The sequence below is a fragment of the Dipodomys merriami genome, unplaced genomic scaffold, assembly GCF_024711535.1.
Source record: "Dipodomys merriami isolate MVZ:Mamm:240054 unplaced genomic scaffold, mDipMer1.0.p SCAF_55, whole genome shotgun sequence".
Taxonomy (NCBI): Eukaryota; Metazoa; Chordata; class Mammalia; order Rodentia; family Heteromyidae; genus Dipodomys; species Dipodomys merriami.
The window spans coordinates 3,535,961-3,563,024 of NW_027206124.1; the positions used below are offsets into that span (position 1 = coordinate 3,535,961).

General features: G+C 42.9%; 1 protein-coding gene across 7 annotated transcripts in view; it reads left to right on the forward strand.

Moving 5' to 3' along the window:
* Tnrc6b (trinucleotide repeat containing adaptor 6B) overlaps nt 1–27,064 on the forward strand; it is a 237,367-nt gene that overhangs the window by 172,271 nt on the left and 38,032 nt on the right. For 6 of the 7 annotated variants that reach the window (XM_069999582.1, XM_069999585.1, XM_069999583.1 and 3 more), the window contains 9 exons: nt 5,873–6,214; nt 8,785–11,130; nt 12,739–12,897; nt 15,063–15,238; nt 17,471–17,545; nt 18,312–18,357; nt 19,372–19,508; nt 20,522–20,692; nt 25,570–25,695. In XM_069999582.1, the coding sequence (XP_069855683.1) occupies nt 5,873–6,214; nt 8,785–11,130; nt 12,739–12,897; nt 15,063–15,238; nt 17,471–17,545; nt 18,312–18,357; nt 19,372–19,508; nt 20,522–20,692; nt 25,570–25,695 (3,578 nt within the window). The remainder of the gene's footprint in view (nt 1–5,872; nt 6,215–8,784; nt 11,131–12,738; nt 12,898–15,062; nt 15,239–17,470; nt 17,546–18,311; nt 18,358–19,371; nt 19,509–20,521; nt 20,693–25,569; nt 25,696–27,064) is intronic. The other variant, XM_069999588.1, reaches the window with a different exon arrangement.

Genomic DNA, 27,064 nt, shown 5'->3' on the forward strand with positions numbered 1-27,064 from the left:
GAACATTTTTACTCAAGCTGGCCTCAAACTATGATCCCTTCCAGTTTTAGCCTCCTGAGTAGCTAAGAATATAAGCATGAGCCATCATGCCCAGCTAACTTTTTTTTTTAAAGATACAACTCATAGCCAAATCCAGCTGCCATTTTGAAATTATGATTAAGACTACTTGAAATTATGATGGAGTTGGAGTACAGTGAAAAGCTTAAGGTGTGGCCACTGATAGAGGCCTGCCTAGCAAGTACGAGGCACTAAGTTTACACACACACACACACACACACACACACACACACACACACACACACACACACACACACACACACACACACACACACACACACACACACACACACACACACACACACACACACACACACACACACACACACACACACACACGTCAAACCCTTGTGCCAGTGGCTCATGCTTGTAATCCTAGCTACTCAGGAGACTGAGATCTGAGGATAATGGTTTGAAGCAAGCCTTGGCATGGAAGTCCATGAGCGTCTTATCTCCAGTTAAGCGCCATGAAACTGGAAGTAGAGCTGTGGCTCAGAGAACACTAGCTTTGAGTGAAAAAGCTCAGGGAGAGTGCCCAGACCTAAAGTTTAAGCCCCATGACCTACCCAAAAGAAAAGAGTAGTCAAAAGTAGGGGTTAGCCAGGATTGGTAACTCACTCCTATAATCCTTGCTACTCAGGACGCTGAGACCTAGAGGTCCTTGGTTTAAAGCCAGCCTAAGCAGAAAAGTCTGCAAGATTTTATTTTAGTTAACCAGCAGTTGGGCTAGAGGCATATGAGCTAAGAAAGTTCTTTATATTTTTCAATGAATTAGGATTTATTCCATGTATCTCATGACACATGAAAATGAAAACTTCCTGTTTTATCCCATAAGTAAAGTTTTATTGGAAAATGACCATGCTTTTTGGCTACCTTTTTGTGGCTACTTTTCCCTTGTAAGTACAGAATTGAGTGTTGCATTTAATACCCATGGCCATAAAACCTAAATATTTCCTGTTTGACTCTTACAGAAAGTTTGCTGACCTCTGATCTGGGTAGGAGAAGTCTACAAGGGAATAGACAAGAGCTGAAGAGCTAGCCAGAATGGGTCTCACGAAAATGGAGGGGAAAATGGAGGGAGGACTGGACTTGGGGGCACACATCAACTCAGGAGGCTGAGATCTAAGGATCTAAGTTTGAAGCTAGCCAGCCAGCTAGCTAGCCAGCCAAATCCCAGAGACTCTAATTTCCAGTTAGCCAACAAAAAGCCAGAACTGTAGGTGTGGCTCAAATTGTAGAATACCAGTCTCTTTTTTTTTTTTTTTGGGGGGGGGGGTCCAGTCGTGGGGCCTGAACTCTAGGCCTGGGCACTGTCCCTCAGCTCTTCAGCTCAAGGCTAGCACTCTACCACTTGAGCCACAGCGCCACTTCCAGCTTTTTTCTTTTTGCTTATGTGGTGCTGAGGAATGGAACCCAGGGCCTCATGCATGCAAGGCAAGCGCTCTACCACTGAGCCACCTTCCTAGCCCCTAGAATACCAGTCTCAAGGGAAAAAGCTAAGAAACACTGTGAGGCCGAGTTCAAGCTCCAGTACCAGCATGTGTGTGCATATGTACATGTGCATGCGCACCCCCCCCCCCCACAATGGAGAGAGGAATTCCCAGCAGTGTTAGGAGGTACACAGAAGGTAAAGATGAACAAATCCATAGTGCCCACTTCCCATTAGACTAAAGTGACTTAATGAGGAGAGTGCTGTTGAAGGCAAAGACAATGTGTGTTGTGGTGAAGGCATGAGTGGCATGAGTGCCTTAAAATCTTAAGAAGATTTCTAGATGGTTTTTTCCTGTTGGTGCCATTAGGTGATTAGTAGTAGTTTATATTGGTCCAGCCCGATTGTTGACTTTGTTGAGCAGTTTAGAAGTTCACCTGCTCTAGGAATTTCTTTTTTTTTTTTTGCTTATGTGGTGCTGAGCAATCGAACCCAGGGCCTCAGGCATGCAAGGCAAGCGCTCTGCCACTGAGCCACCTTCCCAACTTATGCTCTAGGAATTTCTTAAATGCTTTTGGATAAGGAGCATTGCTAAAACAATAGATTGCCAGCCAAGCAAACACGAGGCCATGAGTTCAGATTCCTGTACTGTCCCCCAATGCTTTGATCTGAAAAAGTACTGTCTTATTGATGTCTGTCAGAAATAAGGACAAATTTTAAGTAAGATAGAAGGATGAGATAAGGATTTAGGAAAGGGAGTCAGTCATTAGAGTATGTAAATAGTTTATGCATGAGGAGAAATTAGAAAATAGAATACATAGCATTAGCCGGGCGCTGGTGGCTAACGCCTGTAATCCTAGCTACTCAGGAGGCTGAGATCTGAGGATCGCGGTTCAAAGCCAGCCCGGGCAGGAGAGACCGTGAGACTCCTATCTCCAATAAACCATCAGAAAACCGGAAGTGGCGCTGTTGCTCAAGTGGTAGAGCGCTCGCCTTGAGCTGAAGAGCTGAGGGACAGCGCCCAGGTCCAGAGTTCAAGCCCCACGACCGACAAAAAAAAAAAAAAAAAAAAAAGAATACATAGCATTTTCCCCAATTTTTTCACTTCCCTATGGTACAGAAACCATGGTTGAAGCCACAGACTTTTTCTTTAAGAATGAAAAACTATGAGCAACTCATCTTTGGAAATATTTGTACTACAACCTACAAATTATGATTCAGACTAGGCCAGGCCTGAAAAGCACACTTTCAGATTTGATGATAATTTCTCTTCTATTGTCATCCAGTAGTTTGGAGTGGTTTGAGATATACATGATCATTCTGATGTTTTAGCTTTGAACTTGTAAAATCGGGTTGATTTGAACTCTTGCCAGCTGGTTCCTCTCTGGAAACAGACAAGAATTTTGCTTGACCTTTTTAAATGCTTAAAGTTCTTGAATTCCTTGAAAAGAGTAATCAAAGAAATCTAATAAAAATCTATCAGGCCCTGAAGCAGTTAGCCTGTGACTCACATAGTCCTGTAGGTTTTTCTCTAACTGGGTCCTGGAAGTTTGAATGACTTGCCTCCTGAGATAACACTCTTAGAAGGGAAGTGGTTGAAGCATATTTATTTCCATTTTAAGTGACTTCATCATTTACAATCCAGGCTATACCTGGTATGGTGGTAAGAAAATACCCTGAAGGAGATCATATAGCAATTTTTACACAGTACATCATGCCTACCAGATTTCCTTGGTTGAGATGATGCAGTGTAATGCAGTGTTTTTGCAGCTGGAGTTTGGACCTCAATCATTTTAGGCCGCTCTTTATTTTTTTTTTTTTTAAGGAAAATGGGGGGGCGGGGCATGCAGCCAACCTAGTGAAGTAAAAGTGAGGATTCTGGCTCTTTTATAGAAGAGAAGTTTTACAGAAGCACAGCTCATTCCTTCTAAAAACCAGTTGGGAAGAATCCACCCAATCTCTGCCAACTTTTTCTTCTCCTTTTTTTTTGGTCTGGTCGTGGGGCCTGAACTCTAGGCCTGGGCACTGTCCCTCAGCTCTTCAGCTCAAGGCTAGTGCTTTACCACTTGAGCCACAGTGCCACTTCCGGCTTTTTTTTCTTTTTGCTTATGTGGTACTGAGGAATCGAACCCAGGGCCTCATGCATGCAAGGCAAGCACTCTACCACTGAGCCACCTTCCCAGCCCTCTTCTCCTTTTTTTATTCCAGTCCTGAGGCTTGAACTCAGGGTATTGTCCCTGAACTTCTTTTTCTCAAGGCAAGCACTCTACACTTGAGCCACAGCCCACGTCTAGCCTTTTCTGAGTGTTTTACTAGACATAAGAGTCTTAGCCGGGTGCCAGTGGCTCATGCCTGTAATCCTAGCTACTCAGGAGGCTGAGATCTGAGGATCACAGTTCAAAGCCAGCCTGGGCAGGAAAGTCCGTGAGACTCTTATCTTCAATAAACCACTAGAAAACCGGAAGTGGCGCTGTGGCTCGAGCGGTAGAACGCTTGCTTTGAACTGAAGAGCTGAGGGATAGTGCCCAAGCCCAGAAGGTTCAAGCCCCATGGCTGGCAAAAAAAAAAAAAAAAAAAAGTCTCATGGTCTTTCTTCATGAGGCTGGCTTCAAACTGCAATCCTCAGATCTCAGCTTCCTGAGTCACTAAGATTATAAGCATGAGCCACAGGTGCCTCGCCTTCTGCCAGCTTCTTGCTCTTTCTCCTAAGAGAAAGGGGATTGATAATGCCATGGAATCTTCCCAAAGCAGAAAAGTGTTATCATTAATCTTTATTCATTTACCAATCAATTATTAAGCCGTCAGTTGCTATAAGGAGTGAGGAGGATACAATGTTAATTCATAGTAGATAATAACTGATTTATACTGGGACACCAGACATGGGTTACTAGAACTTAAGTTGGATACCTACTCTTTACTGCTGGCACCAACAGTATTCTCTAGTGTCCAGTGACAGAAGAGATCAGGCCCCCTGCTTTCTGATGACATATCTCTCTGCTCATAAAGGAGTGCGTTAAATGGCAACATGCTGGCCCAGCAGCATTTCAGCATTTCAGCATTGGAAGCAGTGCTGCTGCCAGGGCTGGCCCCCGCATGACTGGGTGGCGGATTTGGACCTCACAGTGTTCTGTAATACTCCAAGCCTGCATTTGCGAGGCAGATTTTCTTGGGAAGGGTGACAGTCTTGTGTTAGGATGAAGGGAGAAAGTGCATATTCTAAGAGAATCTTCTCTGTAGGGGGTGGAGGAAGCCAAATGGTGTGGCAGCTTGTAGCTCGTAGTCTCTTGTGCACATTTCTATGCTATTTACCATTTTTTCTAATGGAAGTAAAATTCAACTTATTTCAATTAAATAGAAAAAGTATCCAATTGTTAAGTTTTTGTATTATTTGAAAGTTGAGCATAGTATTGCATGCCTGCAATCCCAGCTACTAGAGAGGCAGAGCAGAGCAGGATCTTGAATTTTGAAACCAGTATGGGAAAATTTTGGAGGAACCGCCCCCCCCCCCCCCCCCCCGTCCCAATCTCAAAATCAAAAATACAAAAACAAAAGAGCTAGGGACATGACTCAAGTACTTGGAGTTTAATCCTTAGTATGAAGGGAGAAAAGGAAGGAATGAGAGGGAAGGAAGGAACAAGAAAAGAAAGAAAGGAAAAAGAAGAGGAAAGGGTTTTCTTTTTGTGTTTTATTTTGACAAAAGCTTGAAAGACATAATTTTTCTAATACTTAATGCAGAAGACCAAGCAAGCCTTTGAGTTCAGGCATCTATAGGAAATCAAGTTGAATTCAGTGACAGTCTAGACCTGAGGGTTTTTGTTGGGGTCTACTCTTGCCAGGCTTTCAGGGAAAAAAGATGAGTGCTGCTCCCCTGCCCTGAGGGGTTTTTGTCCTTGAAGGGGAGAGGGTTCTGTGTGAATGGAGCATTTCGATCTAACTTTGTAGATGGATGAATTGCACAGAATGGTCTCAGCACAGGTGAAACATGCTTGGCTCACTTAGTCCAAAGACTTCAGACTAAGTTCACAGAGGTTAGCATTGAAGAAACTGGGTGAAGGGTAGGGGCCCAGAGTCGGTGGCGTGGCCCTGTTGGGTACTAATTCTGTTTGTTGACTGGGTTGCTTCTTTTCCCCCGTAATTAATGGGATGTAATTCCATGGTGTCGTCTTTGAATCCTTGTCACCATCACCCTTCATCTCTGCCTTGCCCCCCTCCTCCCCCCCACCCCACCCCCACCCCAGTTGACAGAAGAATACCGGCAGCGATTTGGAAAGACCGTGTGTGTCCCCAGGAGCAGCGGGGAAGATGGGCTTGTTAGAATGGATCTGATATGAGCAATCTCTATAAAAATGTTCTTGGTTTCAAAGACTTTTCCAACCTCTCTTTCAGTGCCCGAAGTGACGAAACCAAGTTTAAGCCAACCAACGGCCGCCAGCCCAATTGGCAGCTCTCCATCGCCACCAGTCAATGGTGGCAACAATGCCAAAAGGGTGGCCGTGCCGAACGGACAGCCGCCAAGCGCCGCCCGCTACATGCCTCGGGAGGTGCCGCCGCGATTCCGTTGCCAGCAGGACCACAAAGTGTTACTAAAACGTGGGCAGCCCCCTCCACCGTCCTGCATGCTCCTCGGGGGCGGGGCGGGGCCTCCTCCCTGCACAGCACCTGGAGCAAACCCAAACAACGCACAAGTGACAGGAACGCTGCTGCAGAGCGAGAGTGGGACTGCGCCAGGTAAGGACCGCCATGAATGGAGGAAGAGAGCTTTACCTTGTGCATTGCCTGGTGCATTGCCTGGTGTGAGGTCCCCAAATCCCTTACATAGGTAGACTGCTGGGATCATTCATAAGATGGAGAGGATCCCAGTGTGAAAAGGGGAGTTCTTAGAAACTGGGTTACAGCGTCCTAGCATGAGCAGCTTGCAGTCGCCGCTGTGGGTCTCATGCTTTGAGCCTTTTTCTCTGGTCCTCTGTGGTTCTACAGGTTTGTGTTCAGGGAACAACAAGGGGATGTAGGGCCCCTATGGAGGCTGTTCTGAATCTCCAGATGCTGTGCTTATGCTTCCAGAATGCTACAATCAGAGAAAGAATGACCTTTTCCATTACAGTATAGAATCATGGGAAGACACCACATAATACCATTTTGGTTTGGTTTGGTTTGTGCCAGTCATAGGGTTTGAACTCAGGGTCTGGGCTCTGCCTGAGCCTCTCTGTGCTCAAGGCTAGTGCTCTACCACTTGAGCACAGCACCACTTCTGGCTTTATCTGTTTATGTGGTACTAAGGAATCGAACCCAGGGTTTCATGCATGCTAGGCAAAGCACTCTACCACTAAGCCACATTTCCTGCCCCAGCTCCGTCTGGCTTTTTGGGGTGGTTAATTGGAGATAAGAGTCCTGCAGGCTTTCTGGACTGGCTTTGAACTACAGTCCTCAGATCTCAGCTTCCTGAGTAGCTGGGCTATAGGTGTGAGCCATTGGCACCTGGCCAGTACCATTCTAGTTTTGTAGTGATTTTTTTTTTTTGGGAGGCGGGGGTGGTTGTTTGAACTGAAGACTTGGTACTTGCTTGGCTAGTCTTCTCCCATGCCTCTGGCCTAGCTCTTTGCTGGTTATTTTGGAAATGGTATCTTATGGACTTTATGGATGGAATGGAAATATTACTTGACTTCAGACCATTATTTTCCTGAGTTTCTGAAATATTACTTGACTTCAGACCATTATTTTCCTGAGTTTCTGGATAATAGGCATGAACCACCAGCACCTTCTTTCCCACTGAAATTTTTTTTAATCAGTGTTTCTGATTTTCAAACCCCTGCATGTTGAGCTTTGTTAGACACTATAAGGTAGACATGAAGTGTTCTAGAAGTTTTGAGTTTTTAAAGATGACTTAACAACTATGTCAACTAAAGCAAAGAACTTCCAGGTCCCGTTTTTTTTTAAAGTTCATTAATTGATTTCAACCTGCCTCTCAATTTGTCTTTTGAGGTTATATTAAAATACAGAGCTTGAATATGGTCGAGCATTGGCAAGGACAGCTTGTTAATGGTTTCCACTAATTGATATGCTTTGAGTTCTGAGTTTGAACAGTGGATTGCTCAAAAAAATTATGTCTCCATCTTGTATGTAAAGTAAGGATGGCAGAAAACCTAGTAGTGACACAGGCTTTGTGCAGAGACATACCATACCCACGAGGCTTCTGTGGCAGTCAGACCAGGCCCAGAGTAGACACAGCCCTTCCTTCCTAACCCTTGGTAGCCAATGAGAGGACTACACAGAGTCATGGGTCCAGTGTAAATCAGAGTCTCACATTGACACCATTAGAAAGAAGTCATTTTTCTTCTCACCAAATCTGGTATTAAGCTGTGCTACCCAAGTCAGCCTTATAGCAATTGGCATAGGGCTCAACTCCCATATTTGTGTTGGACTGTTTGATCCGATTAAGCTCCTTTAAAAGCAAGTCTATTCATTTGGGACCTCCTGTCATTCAGCAGAAGTGCACTGAGCAGCACTGCATGGCGATGGTGTGGAATTGGCCCATTAGCAGGATGAGGTGTGTAAAGAGGCACCACCAGGGGAAGGAGCAATGTGAACATAGTGCTATTGCAGTGGGGAAAATAACTATTGACAAAGGGGAGTTATTCCAGATGAGGAGCTCAAAAACAGCTTCACAGAAGTGGCACTTGAATTACACCCAGAAAGATGAGTAAATTTCACTGTGTGAATTTAGGGGAAAAGAAAAAAGACAGTAGTTGCTGTCATGGAGTGTTGCCAAGGTAAGAAGACACAGCTGTGGAGTGTAGATGACTGCGTAGAAGGTTGTAGAAGATAATTTAGATGGAAGGTTTGACAAAGGTCATGGCATATCTTGATCAAAATGCAAGCCAAGGAGTTCAGCTTCATTTTTGTGCACTAAGAAACTGGTGAAGGCTTACATATGGCAGTGGTAGAATCAAAAGGCATTTTAGAAAAATTGTTGTTTCAGTTGGGGGTGTTAGGAGCAGATGGGAGAGAGAGCAAGTTTATAGTGCTATTTTATTTGTCTTAAGAGGCAAAAAGCCTTTTTCCGTCAATAGGAATGGCAAGGAGGTAGCTTTGCTAAATGGTGTGGAATTCAACTTAGTGAATAGAACTGTGACCAGTGAAGTAGAGGTGACCAACAGTTGTGATACAATCCAAAATGAGTGACTGGGTAGAGAAGACAATGTAGGGAGAGATTTGGTGAAACCGTCCTGGAACAGTATAAGCTTCAGGAATTGAGCGTAATGCTTGAGCAGCCATAATTGATCAGATGATCTCTTTTTCAGAGTCAACCCTTGGAGGTGCTGCTGCTTCAAATTATGCAAATTCCACTTGGGGCCCGGGAGCCTCCTCCAACAACGGCACCTCCCCCAACCCAATTCACACCTGGGACAAGGTGATTGTAGACGGGTCTGACATGGAAGAGTGGCCTTGTATTGCCAGCAAAGACACTGAATCTTCTTCCGAAAACACCACCGATAACAACAGTGCCTCAAACCCTGGCTCTGAGAAGAGCACTCTGCCAGGAAGCACCACTAGTAACAAAGGCAAAGGGAGCCAGTGCCAGTCTGCAAGTTCTGGGAACGAATGTAATCTTGGGGTTTGGAAATCTGACCCTAAGGCTAAATCTGTTCAATCTTCCAACTCTACTCCAGAGAACAACAATGGACTAGGAAATTGGAGGAATGTGAGTGGTCAGGATCGAATTGGACCTGGCTCTGGCTTCAGCAACTTTAACCCAAATAGCAACCCATCTGCCTGGCCAGCACTGGTCCAAGAAGGAACTTCTAGGAAAGGGGCATTGGAAACAGATACCAGTAATTCCGGTGCACAGGTTAGCACAGTAGGTCAGGCATCCAGGGAACAGCAGTCAAAGATGGAAAATGCGGGTGTTAATTTTGTTGTCTCTGGCAGAGAACAGGCTCAAATTCATAACACTGATGGACCAAAAAGTGGAAACACTAACTCCTTGAACTTAAGTTCACCAAACCCCATGGAGAATAAGGGAATGCCCTTCGGAATGGGCTTGGGGAACACCTCCAGGAGCACTGATGCCCCTTCACAAAGCACTGGAGATCGAAAGACTGGGAGTGTTGGATCTTGGGGTGCAGCTAGGGGTCCTTCTGGAACTGACACAGTCTCTGGACAAAGTAATTCTGGAAACAATGGGAACAATGGAAAAGAGAGAGAGGACTCCTGGAAAGGAGCTTCTGTTCAGAAATCAAGTGGGTCAAAAAATGACTCTTGGGACAATAATAACAGGTCTACGGGTGGGTCCTGGAACTTTGGCCCTCAGGACTCTAATGACAACAAATGGGGTGAAGGGAACAAAATGACATCTGGGGTCTCTCAGGGAGAATGGAAACAGCCGACTGGGTCTGATGAGTTGAAAATTGGAGAATGGAGTGGTCCAAACCAACCAAATTCTAGCACTGGAGCATGGGACAATCAAAAGGGCCACCCCCTCCCTGAAAACCAAGGCAATGCCCAGGCTCCCTGTTGGGGAAGATCTTCCAGCTCCACAGGAAGTGAAGTTGGAGGACAAAGCACTGGAAGCAACCACAAAGCAGGAAGTAGCGACAGTCATAATTCTGGCCGTCGGTCGTACAGGCCTACACATCCTGATTGCCAGGCTGTCTTGCAGACTCTTTTAAGCCGAACTGATTTGGACCCCAGGGTGCTCTCAAACACTGGCTGGGGCCAAACTCAAATTAAGCAGGACACAGTGTGGGATATTGAAGAGGTGCCAAGGCTTGAGGGGAAATCGGACAAAGGAACTGAGGGGTGGGAGAGCGCTGCCACACAGACCAAGAACTCAGGGGGCTGGGGAGATGCACCCAGCCAAAGCAATCAAATGAAGTCTGGATGGGGGGAGCTCTCAGCCTCTACAGAATGGAAAGACCCCAAGAACACAGGAGGCTGGAATGACTATAAGAACAACTCTTCTAACTGGGGAGGAGGAAGACCAGATGACAAGACTCCTTCCTCTTGGAATGAGAATTCCAGCAAGGATCAGGGGTGGGGAGGAAGCCGCCAGCCCAATCAAGGGTGGACTTCTGGGAAGAATGGTTGGGGAGAGGAAGTTGATCAAACGAAAAACAGCAATTGGGAAAGTACTGCAAATAAGCCTGTGTCTGGGTGGGGTGAAGGAGGACAGAATGAAATTGGAACTTGGGGTAATGGGGGGAATGCAAGCCTAGCTTCAAAAGGTGGGTGGGAAGATTGCAAAAGATCCCCCGCATGGAATGACACAGGCAGACAGCCCAATTCCTGGAATAAACAACACCAACCGCCGCAGCCACCACAGCAGCCACCGCCACCACAACCAGAGGCGTCTGGTTCATGGGGAGGACCGCCCCCACCACCTCCGGGCAGTGTTCGACCTTCCAATTCCAACTGGAGCAGTGGGCCTCAGCCCACAGCCCCTAAGGATGAGGAACCCAGTGGTTGGGAAGAGCCATCCCCACAGTCAATTAGTCGAAAGATGGACATTGACGATGGCACCTCAGCATGGGGAGACCCTAACAGTTACAACTACAAGAATGTGAACCTGTGGGATAAGAATTCCCAAGGTGGCACAGCACCTCGAGAACCAAACCTGCCCACCCCCATGACCGGAAAATCACCATCAGGTAAGCAAGGGCTTTTTCTCATAGGTTTTTGTGCAGAGAAGAAATTCCACTCCAGGACATTTTTATTGAGGTGCATGTATTTACCTTAGCATTATTTTCTGAGGAGGCCTTTTACAGATCTTTAACTCTTGCTAAGAAAGCCTTTCTGTAAGATGCAAGAATGGCAGCCCCTGTACTACCTCATGGTGTTCTTTCTTGGGAAAAGGAAAAAATGTTAACACTGTATTTTTCTCCAGAGTTATTTCTCTTTTCTCTTTTTTCTATTTGTCTGTGTGTCTTTGTGTGTGTGTCTGTGGGTGTGTGTGTGTCTATGTGTGTGTGTCTCAAAAGTCTTTCCTGCCCTGATCCACAATTCTCAGGTCTCAGCCTACTAAGTAGCTAGGACAATAGGCATGAGCCACTCATGCCCAGCTCCAGAATTATTTTTCCATATTCTTTTGGTCTACAGAATTCAAGTTTGCTTAACATACTATTCTCTAGATTGGAAAATAAACAAGTTCCATTCTGATTCTCTTCATAGCTCATCCTTGTTGCTCCTCTTTCCCCACCAAAGGGAACTGTTGTGTGCGTGGCAAGTGTTCTGCCTCTGAGCTCTACCCCAGCTCTTCATGTACTATCCATATAAGCACATACAGTTCTTTTCCCTTTTTTTGTGCCAATCCTGAGGCTTGAGCTCAGGGCCTGGGTGCTGTAACTAAGCTTTTTTGCTCAATAGCTCTCTACCATTTGAGAGACAGCTCTGCTTCTGTTTTTTTTTTTTTTTTTTTTTTTTTTTGGTGGTAAAGAGATAAAGAGTCTCACAGACTTTCCTGCTTGGGTTATCTTCAAAGCATAATCCTCAGATTTCTGCCTCCTTGAGTAGCTAGGGTTATAGGTATGAGCTACCAGCATCCGGCAGTGCTTCAGTTATTTTTCAGATGGGGTCTTAAGCATTTTTGCCTGGACTGGTTTCAGACTGTGATCCTCCTGAATCTTCTAAGTATCTGGTTCTGTTGGGATGGTAGTGCTGACTTGCTAATTTTTGGCCCACGCTGGCCTTGTACCACATTCCTTATGATCGCTACTTACCAAGTATCTAGCCTTACAGGCCAGCATAAACCACAATGCTTAGACTAACCTGTCTCCTGATGGTGTCTGCAGTGCTTCCAGTTTTTCTTAACAGCAATAGAGTAAACATTGTGTATGTAATTTATTTTATTTTATTTTTTGGTCAGTCATGAGTCTTAAACTCTGGGCCTGGGCACTGTCCCTCAGCTCTTCAGCTCAAGGCTAACACTCTACCACTTGAGCCACAGCGCCACTTCCAGCTTTTTCTGTTGATATAGTGCCTCATGCATGCGAGGCAGGCACTCTACCACTGAGCTACCTTCCCAGCCCCAGTCTTTTTTGTGATGATGGTATAATGTCCAGGTAGTAGAGTTACTGGGCCAAAAGTGGTGTGGGTTGGACTCTTTTTAAAAATGTCATTGCCTGATAACCTCCATAAAGGTTCAATCTCTGCTTCTGCCAAGAGGATTTGATACTTGTTTACTCTGCCTTCAGCCCCATTGAATGTTAGGTATTTTAACCGATTGTTCTTAAGAGACACTTTTTTTTTTTTCTTAACAGTCTGGAGCAAAAGCACACCACCTGCTCCAGATAATGGGACATCAGCCTGGGGTGAGCCGAACGAAAGCAGTCCTGGATGGGGCGAAATGGATGATGCGGGAGCATCGACCACAGGATGGGGAAACACACCTGCCAGCGCTCCCAATGCCATGAAACCCAGTAAGTAGACCATATTTATATTTCTAAGGATTCTTTGTTAATTAGACTGTGAGGCATTTTGGTGAGAGCTATTGGGTATTTAGACAGTTGTTTTGATAAGGTAATCTCAAACACTGATAGCAAATGTTGGTGCCTTTTCTTGTATTAAAAAAGTTTGCAGTGAACAAAAAGTCATAATATTATTGATTTTAAAACACAAATTAGATTTGATATCTGGTCAGGATTTTAATTTTGATGAGGAATGTGGTCTCTGCTACCCCGGGACTTCATTATTCATTCTCTCTCTCCTTTTTTTTTTTTTTCCCCCTTCCTAATATGTCAGTCTTGGGATTGAATTTAGGACTTGGATGCTATCCCTGAGCTTTTATGTTCAAGGCTAGCAATCTACCACTTGAGCCACTGCTCCACTTCTAGCTCTCTTCCCCCTCTCCTGGACACTGAGTCCTGGGCCTTCCATATGCCATGTAAGACTGAGCTGCATCACCAGCCCTAACTTTTTAGTTTAGTTCTGCTGAGCACCAGTGGCTTACACCTCTAATCCCTCACTTTTCAGGAGGCTGAGATCTGAGTATCACAGTTTGAAATCAGTCTGGGTAAATAAATTTGAAAGACTCTTACTTCCAGTTAACCAGCAGAAGTTAGAAGAAACAAATTCCAGGAAATTGAAGGATGTTTTATTTTGTTTTGTCTTTGTGGTGGTGGTATTTATTTTTGCTTTTGAGATTTTTTGTTTTTGTTTTGTCTTTTTTAGAGAAGATGTGGAAAGTGAGGGAGGAAGGTTGAACAAATGCAGTCATGGTATTCAGTATACACTGTGGAAAATGACCTATGTAACTCACAGCAGGGATAAGAGAGGGAAAGCAAAGGAATGGGTGACATTGTCCAAAAACAAGTTAGACAATTAGTTGTTCTTTATGATACCTGTTTTTAATATTCATTGTATGCAAATGGATATTACACACTTAAGTACATATATATATATATACATTCATACATAATGTACATGTATAAAACTATAGGACTAGAGTAAACCATGCTCATTAAGAGATCTAAGCTGGGCATCTGTGGCTGATGCCAGTAATCCTAGCTACTCAGGAGGTTGAGAGGTGCAAAGCCAGCCTGGGCTGAGACTCTTATCTACAGTTAACCACCAGAAAACCGGAAGTGGTACTGTGGTTCAAAGTTGTAAAGCACTAGCTTTGAGTGAAAAAGATCAAGGACAGCGCCCAGACCTTGAGTTCCAAGCCCCACAGAAAAAAAAAAAAAAAGGACCCAAGCTGGGCATCAGTGGTTCATACCAGTAATTCTAGCTACTCAAGAGGCTAAGATCTAAGGATCATGGTTGGAGCTAGCCTAGGCAGAAAAGTCTGTGATATGCTTATGTCCAATTAACCACCAAAAAGCTGGAAGTAGAATTGTGGCTCAGGTAATGGAGTACTCTCCTTGAGCAAAACGTTCAGGGACAGCACCCAGGCCTTGAATTCAAACCCCAGGACTGATACTAAACAGCAAAAAGAAAAAAAAAAAAGCTAAGTTTGTTTAATTGTGATAAGCTGTCTTCAATTTTGGAATTTCTGTCTACTGAGTACCTGGGGAACTCAGTCTGGGGGGAGGAGGTGAACATTCAACCAGAAATCAAAAGATTTTGATTGTACTGTCCATGGCTTTACTCTCTAGAATACGAGTGATAGCATTTGCCTTACCATCTTGATGGAATGCATAAAATTACAAAGATACTGGCCAGGCGCTGGTGGCTCACGCCTGTGATTCTAGCTACTCAGGAGGCTGAGTTCTGAGGATCATGGTTCAAAGCCATCCCAGGCAGGAAAGGCCATGAAACTCTTATCTCCAATAAACCACCAGAAAATGGGAAGTGGTTCTGTGGCTCAAGTGGTAGAGTACTTGCCTTAAGCTCAAGAGCTGAGGGACAGCGCCCACCCAGGCCCAGAGTTCAAGCCCCATGACTGGGAAAAAAAAAAAAAAAAAAAATATATATATATATATATATATATATATATATATATATATACATATATTTATTTATATATATATGTGTGTGTGTGTGTATATATATAATCCTAAAATGCTACATCTAGATGGAAATTATTTGTCTGGTTTTTCTGACATATAGTTGTTTAAAAGGGCTAATCACTCTTTCCTTAAAGATTCCAAATCTATGCAAGATGGCTGGGGGGAGAGTGATGGGCCGGTCACAGGAACTCGCCATCCCAGCTGGGAAGAGGAGGACGATGGAGGAGTCTGGAACACCACCGGCTCTCAGGGAAGTGCTTCCTCCCACAACTCAGCAAGCTGGGGACAAGGAGGGAAGAAGCAAATGAAGGTAGCCTGCTTCTGAAATGTTTGAGCTTGCTTACTCATTCCTAGAAGGCAGACCTGAGAATCAATGGAATTAATGCAGAGAGAGAGACAGTTGGCATCTCTGAGATCCTAACTAAAGGGGAAAACATTACCTTATCCTCCTTACCAGTGACATTGAGTTCTTGCTGCTGTGTGTTAAATAGATTTTCAAATATAGGATCTTTTGTTTTTGGTTTTTATGTTGCAAATTGGTTGGTAGCTCTCTGCGCTCTTTAAAAATGCTTTTTGGCCAGGCGCCAGTGCTTCATGCCTGGACTCCTAGCTACTCGTGAGGCTGAGACATACCCTTAGGTTCTAGTAGACTTTTGTCCATTATTTGGTCATTTACAAATTAGTAGTGAGTCTACACTAACTGGATGAAAGATACCGATAATGAATGATGAAAAGATAATTAATCCCCAACTCAGTTGACACCTCAGATTGACTTAATTGTCAGCTTCAGGAGCAGATAAAAATAAATCTGTGCAGTGACATCTGTCACCCCTTAATATTCCAGCTCCAATGACAGTAATTCTGACCTCTTACACTAAGGACTTTTGTTTATTTTTATTGTTTGTTGGCTCTGGGCTTGAACTCTGGTCTAGATGCTATCCCTGAGCTTTTTTGCTCAATGCTAGTACTCTACCACTTTGAGCCACAGCTCCACTTTGGGTTTTTGAAGGTTAATTGTAGATAAGAGTCTCATAGGACTTTTCTAATCAGGCTGGCTTCAAACCACAATCTTCAGATCTCAGCCTCCCGAATAGGATTACAGGTGTGAGCCTTCAGCTCCCGGCACTTTTATTTTTTTTAATGGTCATAAAATAAACATAAGGTCAAATTTACCATCTTAACCATCTTCAGATGTAGAGTTCAGTGCATCAGGTATGTTCACACACAATTCATTTTGTGAAATGAAAACTCTGTAGCTATTAAACAATGCCTTCACTAGGCACTGGTGACTCATACTTGTAATTGTGGCTGTTCACGAAGCCAATAACTGGAGAATGAAGCTAAGCCAGACCAAAAAAGCCTGTGAAATTTTATCTCCAAAATAATCAAAGGCTAAGCTGGAAGTGTGGCTCAACTAGTAGAGCACCAGCCAAGCAAGTGCAAGGTCTTCAGTTAAAATTTCAGTACAAGAGCCGGGCGCTGGTGGCTCACGCCTGTAATCCTAGCTACTCAGGAGGCTGAGATCTGAGGATCGCGGTTCAAATCCAGCCCGGGCAAGAGAGACCGTGAGACTCCTATCTCCAATAAACCACCAGAAAACCGGAAGTGGCGCTGTGTGTGGCTCAAGTGGTAGAGGGCTCGCCTTGAGCTGAAGAGCTGAGGGACAGCGCCCAGGCCCAGAGTTCAAGACCCACGACCGACAAAAAAAAAAAAAAAAAAAAATTCAGTACAAACAAAACATACCAAAAAATTTAAAAAAAAAAAAAAAAAAAAAAAGAGGAAGAAAAAAATGGCTTCCTTTCTCCTTTGCCTCCAGTGAGGACTTTTTTTTCACCTTACAACAAATGCCCTATCATTTTAAAGATTAGTAAGATTGATATGACAGATGTCACCGCACACATATTTTTATCTGACCCTAGCTCATTGTCTCCCATCCCACCAAATCCCCATCTAGTGGGAGTGGAGCGAGCTGATTGTCACTGCTGCCTTGTTCAGGAGAGAAACCAGCTTGTCTCACTAAAAAATGTAGACCCACCTCTGCTCTGCTTGATGTAGGAGCTTGTGTCAATGTCTTCCACCAGGTTTCTTTCCCTCTGTGGATCAGTGGCCTTCGTGCAGATGAGGTACTCCTGTATGAGTTCCTCATTGTGTCCACATGGGAGTAATGTCTGGTTTTGGCAGGATCCTGTCTAAATAATGCACACTGACAACACCAGTCTTTCTCCCTATATGAGCCAGCTTGGCCCCTGAGCTCCTTCTTCAGTGGAAGTAGTGACACAGGGTGTTACAAAACCTGGCAGTGACTTCTTTCCATGCGAAAAGTAGAAGCACCGCATGTTTTTCTAGTGACATCTAGTTCAGCACTGGGAGTTAAGCAAAGACATAGCTGTTAACTAGGGCTTACTAATGATGCCAGCTAACAGGTAAACCATCAAAGTGACAAACAGAAATAATGCTCAAAAAGGTAAATTTTTGGTCCTACATTTCAGTAGGAGGCTGAGACAAATTCATGATTCTGAGGTTCCATATTTCATTTCTGTAGTGCTCACTCAAAGGAGGAAACAATGATTCATGGATGAATCCTCTCGCCAAACAGTTTTCAAATATGGGATTGCTGGTAAGTTTTATTTAACTTATGTATAGTATGTCTCAAATTTGAGGCTTAGTACTAATTTGAAGGCAACTACCATATATAGTAATACAGAGCTTGTTTTCTATACTTTATTCTTATAGCGTATACCGGTATTTAAAGTTGAAGACTTGTACATTTACTATCTTGGGAGGGTAGGAAGAAAGAAGTCAGACACTTAAAAATTTATACTGTATTCTCAACATTGCTGTACCAGTTTTTACATTACAATTTTAAAATAACAATATAGTAACTAGGAAACCCATACTGGGATTAATTATCTAGGGAAAAGGTGGGGAATTTTTAGTTTTCTTATCTCTTGGGAACTCTATGAAGGCACCCGATCTTGGTTGCCAAAAAAGCAACTGACTTGAGTTGGCAGCACGTTTCAAGACTTGATGACTTGACAAGTCACAAGAAATTGTCATCCTTTGGCTGCTGCTTATGGGATTTGATCCTGGGCCAGCTGGAACTTGAGGATGAGAGTTTATTTCTCCAGGCAGCTGTTGAATTGTTGCTCTGTCTGTGGATTAACTGAGGCTAATGGTGTGTGAAGATTGGACTTTAGCTGCATAGGCATGAGTTTCAGTGAGACTATGATAATAGAAAACATTACGGTCCTCATCCCATAGTAGAATTCATGTCAGAGGATTTAGTGCCAGTGGTAAGATGTGCTCTCACATGAAGGTAGAACTCCTTTCCTGATTCAAATGTGTACAGTTTAATGCTCTTTTACCTCTTTACTTTTTTTCAGAGTCAAACTGAAGATAATCCAAGCAGCAAAATGGATTTGTCTGTAGGTGTGTATCACTCTGCCATTAGGAGTGGAGTGAAGCTGATGGTGGGCTTTGGGATATCTTGTTTAGTGTGAGTTGTGATGATGCAGTTCAGTGACAGACAAGGTTCCATGCAAAAATCCAGGAAAGACTACAAATGAATGTTTTCTGAATAGAAGGGCATAGAGGTCAGTGTTGTTGTCTACCCTAGAAAACAGTGTAGGTGGTAAGAGAAATCCGTAGTCTGATCTTCTAACCTTGGGCTGTGATCGTGTCAGTGTATAGTAGCATATTTAGAGAGCTGTAAAGGGGAAGTGGAAATAACTCCTGCACCTGTGAGATTATATCTTGCCTGTCAGACTGTGAACACATTCAGCTGTGTTCAGCTCTTAAAATTTAAAGTTTAGGGCAACAACTGCACCATTTATCTAGCAGATGTTAAATAGCAAAAGCTGACAACTTCTCTCGCTGAGAACATTTGAATTTTGTGAGCAAGATGTGTTCATCAAACCAGTAACCACAGTCTAAATATTTTCTTAGCTAGATTAGTCCCTAAGCTCCACAGAGGACAAGCTACAGCAGATATGTTTGCAGATAGATGTTTTGGGTTTTTTTTTTTTTTTTTTTGGTCCGGTTATGGGGCCTGAACTCTGGGCCTGGGCACTGTCCCTCAGCTCTTCAGCTCAAGGCTAGCACTCTACCACTTGAGCCATAGCACCATTTCCGGCTTTTTTTTCTTTTTGCTTATGTGGTGCTGAGGAATCGAACCCAGGGCCTCTGGCATGCAAGGCATGCACTCTACCACTGAGCCACCTTCCCAGCCCTGATGTTTTGGGTTTTTTCTATGAAAGAACCCTGAACCAGTGAGAGCCAGAGCTCTCCTGGTCTCATCCTCAAGAGTAGAAAGAGCTTGTGCCCACCCCACAGAGCAGGGTGGGCCAGGTTCTTGAGATTGATTCATTGATCTTGAGATCAGTTTAGTGATCTTGAGGTCATTCATTGATTCCAAAAAATTTCACCCTGCTTTTGTTCTTTCAGATAAAAAATTTGATGTGGACAAGCGAGCAATGAATCTCGGGGATTTTAATGATATCATGAGGAAGGATCGATCTGGGTTCCGTCCACCTAATTCCAAAGACTTGGGAACCACAGACAGTGGGCCTTATTTTGAGAAGGTGAGTTGAATCCTTTGTTTAAGGTAATAGTTCCCAAGAACCGCTTTATTCTTTGTCTTTTAATAACTGATTCTGGAAAAAAAGCATTTGAGTTATTGGACTCAGTGAACAAAGCACAAACATCACCTGCATTTATGCGGTGACATGAAGACAATACATGTCAAAAGGTGATTGGAAAGAGCTAGGACCGTCTGTCTTTAGTATGTATCATGGTGAAGGTCTTAAGCTCTGGGATATTCATGAAGTTTCACAGACAGTGGAAACAAAACATGGAATATTTTAGAAAGAAATTATTCCAAATTAATTTTTTCTTGCTGTTCTTCGTCAACTACATTCTTAAACTATTATTAACTACCAACTGAACTTGGGATTTGTACAGACATTTGTATCTCCTAAGGCTTTGACTTCTAGGGTTTTTTTCAGGAGAGTGGGAGGAACCACTTTATCTTTCCCACTGAGTACTTTATCTTTAGTTACAATGATACTTTTCAAATTCTCAACTACCTGATTAAAATAGGTTATTTTTATGTGTTGATTTTGATTTTACACTTTTAGTGAAGATGATTCCTTGATTCAAAATACCAATTTGTAGTGTTCCTCATATTCACGAAGCAACTAAAACTTTTAGATTTGACTGCTTTTGATATGATTGATACTGGTCCAGACAACAGTATATTCACAACAAGATTGCCTTGGCTTCTGTCTCAGGAGCCACACAGCCAGAGAAATCAATATTAGATACATAAAAATAAAGGGTCTGGCAACTGTTACCGTAATACAATGGAACTTAATGTGTTACTACTTAGAGGAAAAGGAAAAATCATATCAAAGAGGATGACAGATGGTCTCTGTTGGGCAAAGTATGATTTATTATCAGATCCAAATTCCATCCTCGGTTACTGCTAATACACTGTCACTTTGTTTATTCCAGTGTTTCTCTCTTTCCCTTCTTGCATTCTGTTGCTTCACTAACCAACACTCATTGTGATTGGCTAACTCCTACTACCTTTCAGCTGACTTTGCCTTTCTCCAATCAAGATGGGTGCCTTGGGGATGAGGCTCCCTGCTCTCCCTTCTCCCCTTCTCCCAGCTACAAGCTGTCTCCCTCTGGTTCCACACTACCCAACGTCAGCCTTGGAGCAATCGGCACAGGGCTCAACCCCCAAAACTTCGCTGCTAGACAAGTAAGGAGGCCTCTCAAATTTGTAACTGCTTGGCTAGGCCTCGCCTTGGCCCTGGTCTTCAGTTTATTGCATCATTTGTCTGTCTTGGGAAATTTGTTGATTACTGAATGCACAGAATGATATTAAGTGTAGGTTTTAGCTCTTTCAGCCCATAGAACCATCTCTTCTCATGTTTCTCAACATGGACATTATTTTAAACGTGTTTCTTTTGTCTTCTCATTTTTGATCATGAGTTCATATTTAATAACTGATAAATAACTTAGGAAAATATTAACAAGGCTATATAGGTACCTTATATAATCTAATTTAGCAATATACCTACTTTTAATATTAAATAGGGTAGTAAGTCATGGTTTGGAAGTCTTTTCTTCCATTTAATATACCTACTAAAAAATAAGGACAGGGTTGTAAGATTAAATGAAGAATACCACATATTGCTAATCTAGTTTTTTTAAATTTGAAGTAGGATAATTGTTACCCAGAGAAGAGCAACTTGTAACAGATAGTAGAACTTTGAGAAGAGTGCATATTGCTCACGTGTGGCCATTAGACCTAGAGCAGCCCTTTGCTAGGGTTGTACCTGGCAGTCCTCCAAGCAAGGAAGCTTCGCACAATAGAAATGGAGTCTGCAGTTTTCTTGGATCAGGCCTCCTCACTCTCACAGGCTTGAGGGGAGGGGACATAGCAGGGCAGGCTCTCCACAGTCTCTTCTGACTTTTTTGAAGAAAGCCAGGAATTTGGTGCCTCAGTGCCTTTGCATCAGTAATTCTGAAAGTGTGCCATCATCCTGTGAGCCCCCCTTGCCACTGTGCTCTTCACCTCAGAGTCACAGAAGGACATTAATTATACATTGTGTAATTATTAGGTGTATCCAGTCTGTCTTATGTGGCTTGCATGTGTAAGTTAGAGGAAGGGTAAAGTGGTGTCCAACACTGCCCAGCCAACTTACACACAGGCCTCTATGCCTTCTGGTAGTAACTCACACATTTCTAAGAGTGGATTATACTGTCTTCAGATTAGTTATTTCTCAATCATAGATAATTTTTTTTTATTTTCTGCCGTAATATTTTGATGTTTATCACAGTTCTCTTACAGAGGACATGGCTATGTATTGTTTATATAAACGGGGAAATTAATAACATAGATAGTTTGAGTACTCATTTTTGGGTGACATATTGAAACTATAAAACAGTCATAATAATGTAGCTCCAAGATGACATAATTATCCAGTACTCTATGTGTAGTACATAGCTGGAATATAATAAAACAGCCAGGCCAGTTTGGCATTGGACTTTTAAGATTAAGGCCTTCTTTGTTTTGGATCTATGGATTGCTGCAATCGTGCATATGATTGATGCAAAGTCTATTATTATCAGTGTGTGCACAGGTTCTATGGTAAGGGTTTTGAATACACTTCATATTAAAAAGAAAATTTAAGCTAGGCACAGTGTTTCAGACCTGTAATCCTACATGGAAGGAAGAGATTGAGGATCACAGTTTAAGGCCAACCTTCGCAAAACCAAGTTTGAAAGATTCCATCTTGATTAAGATGGCTGTGCACACTGGCACATGCCTGTCATTCCCAGCAACACAAGGAAGTTTGTAGCCTAGGGCAGCCCCAGAATAAAGTATCACCTTGAAGATAACCAATGCAAAAAGGTGCTGAAGGCATGGCTGAAGTGGTAGAGTGCCTGCCTAACAAGTTCAAAGCCCTGAGTTCAATTTAGAAAAAAAAAAAAGTTTAAAAAATAACATTTGAAGTTTTGATTTGCTAGGTGCCGGTGGCTCACACTTATAATCCTAGCTACTTAGGAGGTTGAAATGTAAAGATCACAGTTCAAGCCAGTCTTGGTAGGAAAGTCTGTGAGACTTATCTCTACCTAATCACAAAAAAAGCTGGAAATGGTGCTGTGGCTCAAGTGACAGAGCACTAGCCTTGAGCAATGAGCAAAGTGGAGCCCAAGGACAGCGCCTGTGGCCTAGACCATAGGTCAAGCCCCATGACAAGCCCCCCCCCCCAAAAAAAAAGTTTTGATTTTCTAACTCACAGACCATTTCAGTCAGCTTGACAATTTGTTAAAATTTTTATGCTTCTGTGAATTAAACCCTGAGGTTGAGGCAGATAACTCTGGGGACTCAGATCATTTTAGAAGCCACACATAAAGCCACTAAAGTTTTATTTATTTACAGGAGATCATCTAATATTAGCATATATAAACACTTTGTACCTTTGTCCTAATTTCTAAATTTAATTTTTTAAAGGCCTCATATTTATGATTGCCCCTAATTCCTCACTGTGTAAAACAAATACAAGAAAATGAGCTGTTTTAATGCCAGGGTTCCATTTTAAGATATTGGTAGGGCTGAGGGTGTACCACAAATGGTAGAGTGCCTGCCTAGAAGTGCAAGGTCCTGAGTTCAGATGCCAGGACTAAGGCAAAAGAGAGAAAATACAGTTCTTGTCTCTAGTAGTAGAGTAATTTGCCTAGCAAGCTCAAGACTCAACATCATGAGTTCAAACCCAAGTAGAGCCTCTTTGATAAAGAGCCTCTTTGATAGACTGCAGTTGCCTTACTTATTTCCATTTCAGGTTAATACCAGTGCTGCATATGGCTTCAGAGGTCCTTGGACTTTATTTGGGAAGGGAGGCGTTTATCAGCTAAGAGGGAATCAGTTCTTAATTTTATAAAAAACTTCTAAAAAAGCACATTCTTTTAAATACTACTTATCAAAACAAAGGTTGAAATTAATGTGACTAATCCAGGTGCCGTGATACGTACCGGTAGTTCCAGTTACCTAGGAGGCTGATAAAGCAGAATTTATTGAGTCCAGACGTGCAAGGCCAGTCTTGGCAACTCCATAGCAAGCTTTCATCTCAAAGTCTGTAGTAGCATTAGAATGACTCTCAGGAGCAGGCATGTGGTTCAGAGATAGAACACATGTTTACCATGTGTGAGGCCCCGGCTTTAAGACCCAGCATCTCCCCACTAAAAAAGTAATTTCATACTTGCCAAAACAAACTCTGGCAAAGATTATAGCTTCCTATAACTTCACCATCTAAGGACCAGTCGTGAATAATGACCTTTAGTATCAAGGTCATTACTTTAAACTTAATCCTCTTTTTTGGGTGATGTTCAGTCAAACCATCCAGTTATCAGAACAAAGAAAACTTAGAACTGATCTATCCTTCATGTGACAAATCTGATGAGTTTAGACAGGATGAGTAGGAGTATTAGTCTCTAGAATTAAAGATCTTCTCATATTTAAGCAACCATTTGAAGACATAAAATTCATGATGGGTTTCTTTTTCTTTTTATGAAACACACAGATTTGAATTGCCATTTCTACTTTGTTTATAATCATTTTTATTTTTAGTGCTTTTAAGTTTATTGATTTGCCTAAAGCAATCCCTTTAATCTATTTTTGAATCATTAAAGCCATCAAAGTATCTTTAATGTTCTAGAACTTTACAGTGCTTTTAACAAATTCTTTAAAATAGTCATCCCTATGGCAAGCTGAAGGTGGTGACCTGAGAGTTCACACGCTGAGTTTAAACAGTGGTGCAGCTTTCTTTGTTGAAGCTGCTCAGTGGGATGTTTCAGGATACCTCAAATGATATGTCCATCTTACAGACTAGGGCTCTGGGAGTAGGAAAACTCAAGGGTTGAGCTGGTGGTGAAAGGTAGAATGAAAGTAACTCTTAACATTTTGATGGTGTCATCACAATGTTCCAGTGCTTGGATGACACAGAGATGAACTAGTGGAATGCATGTGGAATGGGGAAGAAGGTTTAGGGAGAAGACCTTCACAGTGACCTCTGATCCAGGCCTTGAAAAGGTCAAGTGGATATGATGTAGAAAAGAACCTCAGGAAATGGGGCAAGGTGACTTACTACTGTAACCCTAGCCCTCAGGAAGCAGAAGCAGGAAGAGCACAAATTTGAAGCTAGCCCTGGGCTCCATTGAGGGAGAGCCCCTCCCATCTCTAAAACAAATTTAAAAAGTAACTTTAGGCAAAGGAGGTAACAGTGTTGGGTTATCAAAATCAGAAAGGCACAATCACCCTTTGAGCCCAGCTTTCTCCAACTCAGTGGAAGGGTAGTGAGGTGCTCAGTGAGGTGAGCCCTCAAGAATCAGGAGGTGAAGCTTATTTGTAACTAGACTGATATCCAAACATTGGAATGAGAAGTTACAGGTGAGTAATGTTCATTTTAGTATCCCTGAAACAATTTTTACTGTTTCCCTTTCTTCCCTTTTTATCTCATTGTGTGATTGATTGACATTTCCTCATCTAGTAAAGAAGGGGTCACAAGTCCTGGGTAAAGAAAGGGGTTCAGGCTGGAGTAGGGTCCTCATGATAATAGGCTTACCACCATGGCAGTAATGACATGGTTCAGTTAGCCCATTGTAATGTTATTTTACAATTGATAGCATAAGCATGTATTTTTATGCAGGTGCCTTTTAAGATCAAGTTTAAGGACAAATTTGATCACCTCATTGAGGGCTGGAAGGGTACTCAAGCCATAGAAGAGCACCTGCCTGGCAAGCGAGAACCCCAGTACCACTAAAACACAAAGTCGTTGAGCTTAATCTTACAGTTTATACCTTTTAGTCATAAAAGATTCTAACATCTGGCTAAGTTTTAACTCTTTCAGTTTGTAGAGTTCTTTAGCCTGCACAGCTGGTGAATGATATGCCTGTGAACTGATTTGCATAGCTGCCCCCAGCGTTCCCAAATGAGAAGCATCTCAGTTATACAATGCTGTGATTGCATGGAACACAGACCATGATTCTTCTGAGGGACAGAAACCAAAATTGCTTCTTACTTGCGTTTGCTCTCATTGACAAAAAGCCTTACTGGTGCTCTTATTTCTACAGGGCGGCAATCATGGTTTATTTGGAAACAGCACAGCACAATCGAGGGGCCTGCACACACCAGTGCAGCCGCTGAGTTCTTCTCCTGGTCTCCGGGCGCAAGTGCCTCCCCAGTTTATCTCCCCCCAGGTAAGCAATTTCACGGGTCCACAGTTGTTGTTGTTGTAGTTTGCCGGTCCTGGAACTTGAACATGGGACCTAGGTGCTGTCCCTGAGCTTCTTTTGCTCAAGTCTGGTGCTCTACCACTTGAGCCACAGTACCACTTCCAGCTTTTTTGCGGGTTAATTGGAGATCAGAGTCTCATGGACATTCCTGCCCAGGCTGGCTTTGAACTGCAATCCTCAGAGCTCAGCTTCCTTAGTAGCTAGGATTAGGGGTGTGAGCCACTGGTGGCCGTCGTGTCCACACTTTTGATTTTAAAGACCAGGTGGTTACCAGTTACTAAATGAGAAGTGACTGGTTTTATAGGCATGAACAGAGTGATGATTACTAGTCTAAAATGGTTACCAGTTACTAAATGAGAAGTGACTGGTTTTATAGGCATGAACAGAGTGATGATTACTAGTCTAAAATTAAACCAACTTCAAGATTTTTAGAACAAAATACCACATCTCTTTTATTGCATCATGCATGCAAACAAAGTAGATATTTTTTCATGAAAAGCATTTTCATTCTGTTCCTTTTACATCTTCTCCTAGTTATCGCTGTAATATTTATATACATAAGTAAGACTACTTTATTAATGGAAATGCTACAACTCTCGGAGGCTGGTTGTCCTCAAGGATTCACCCACATGTGAACGAGAGTTTCCAGATTCTAGGTTATTTTGAAAATTCTGAGGAGCTATTTGCTAAACTATTGAGCTGATACTCTGGGGTTGTAGAACTAATGAAGAAACAAAGATGCCTGGGCTGACATCTTACTCATGGAGCAGCTGTGTGGAGGATTCGGTCCTTAGATGTCGCAGGAAATGTTTAGGTCGGCTTCTCCCTCAGAGATGCTCAGTTCACTGTCAGGGAGGTTACACATGCTCTGAAAACCCAGTAGACAACAGATAGTAAGTGTGGTAGATATTGTATGACATGTTCAGCAGAGAGATTCTGATGAAAATATACATACATGCCAAAAATGCCATGGGAAATCCCTGAGTGTAGTTAGTACACACTTTTGAAAAAATGAAGGACAAGAATGTAAAACAATCTCAGCCAGGCGCCGATGGCTCACTCCTGTAATCCTAGCTACTCAGGAGGCTGAGATCTGAGGATCACAGTTCAAAGCCAGCCCGGGTAGGAAAGTCTGTGAGACTCTTATCTCCAATAAACCACTAGAAAACCGGAAGTGGCGCTGTGGCTCAAGCGGTAGAGCGCTTGCCTTCAGCTGAAGAGCACAGGGACAGCGTCCAAGCCCAGAGTTCAAGCACCACGACGGACCCAAAAAAAAAAACAAGAATGTAAAACAATCTCTGTTGGAGAATGGAACTGGTACCAACAGGAAGCA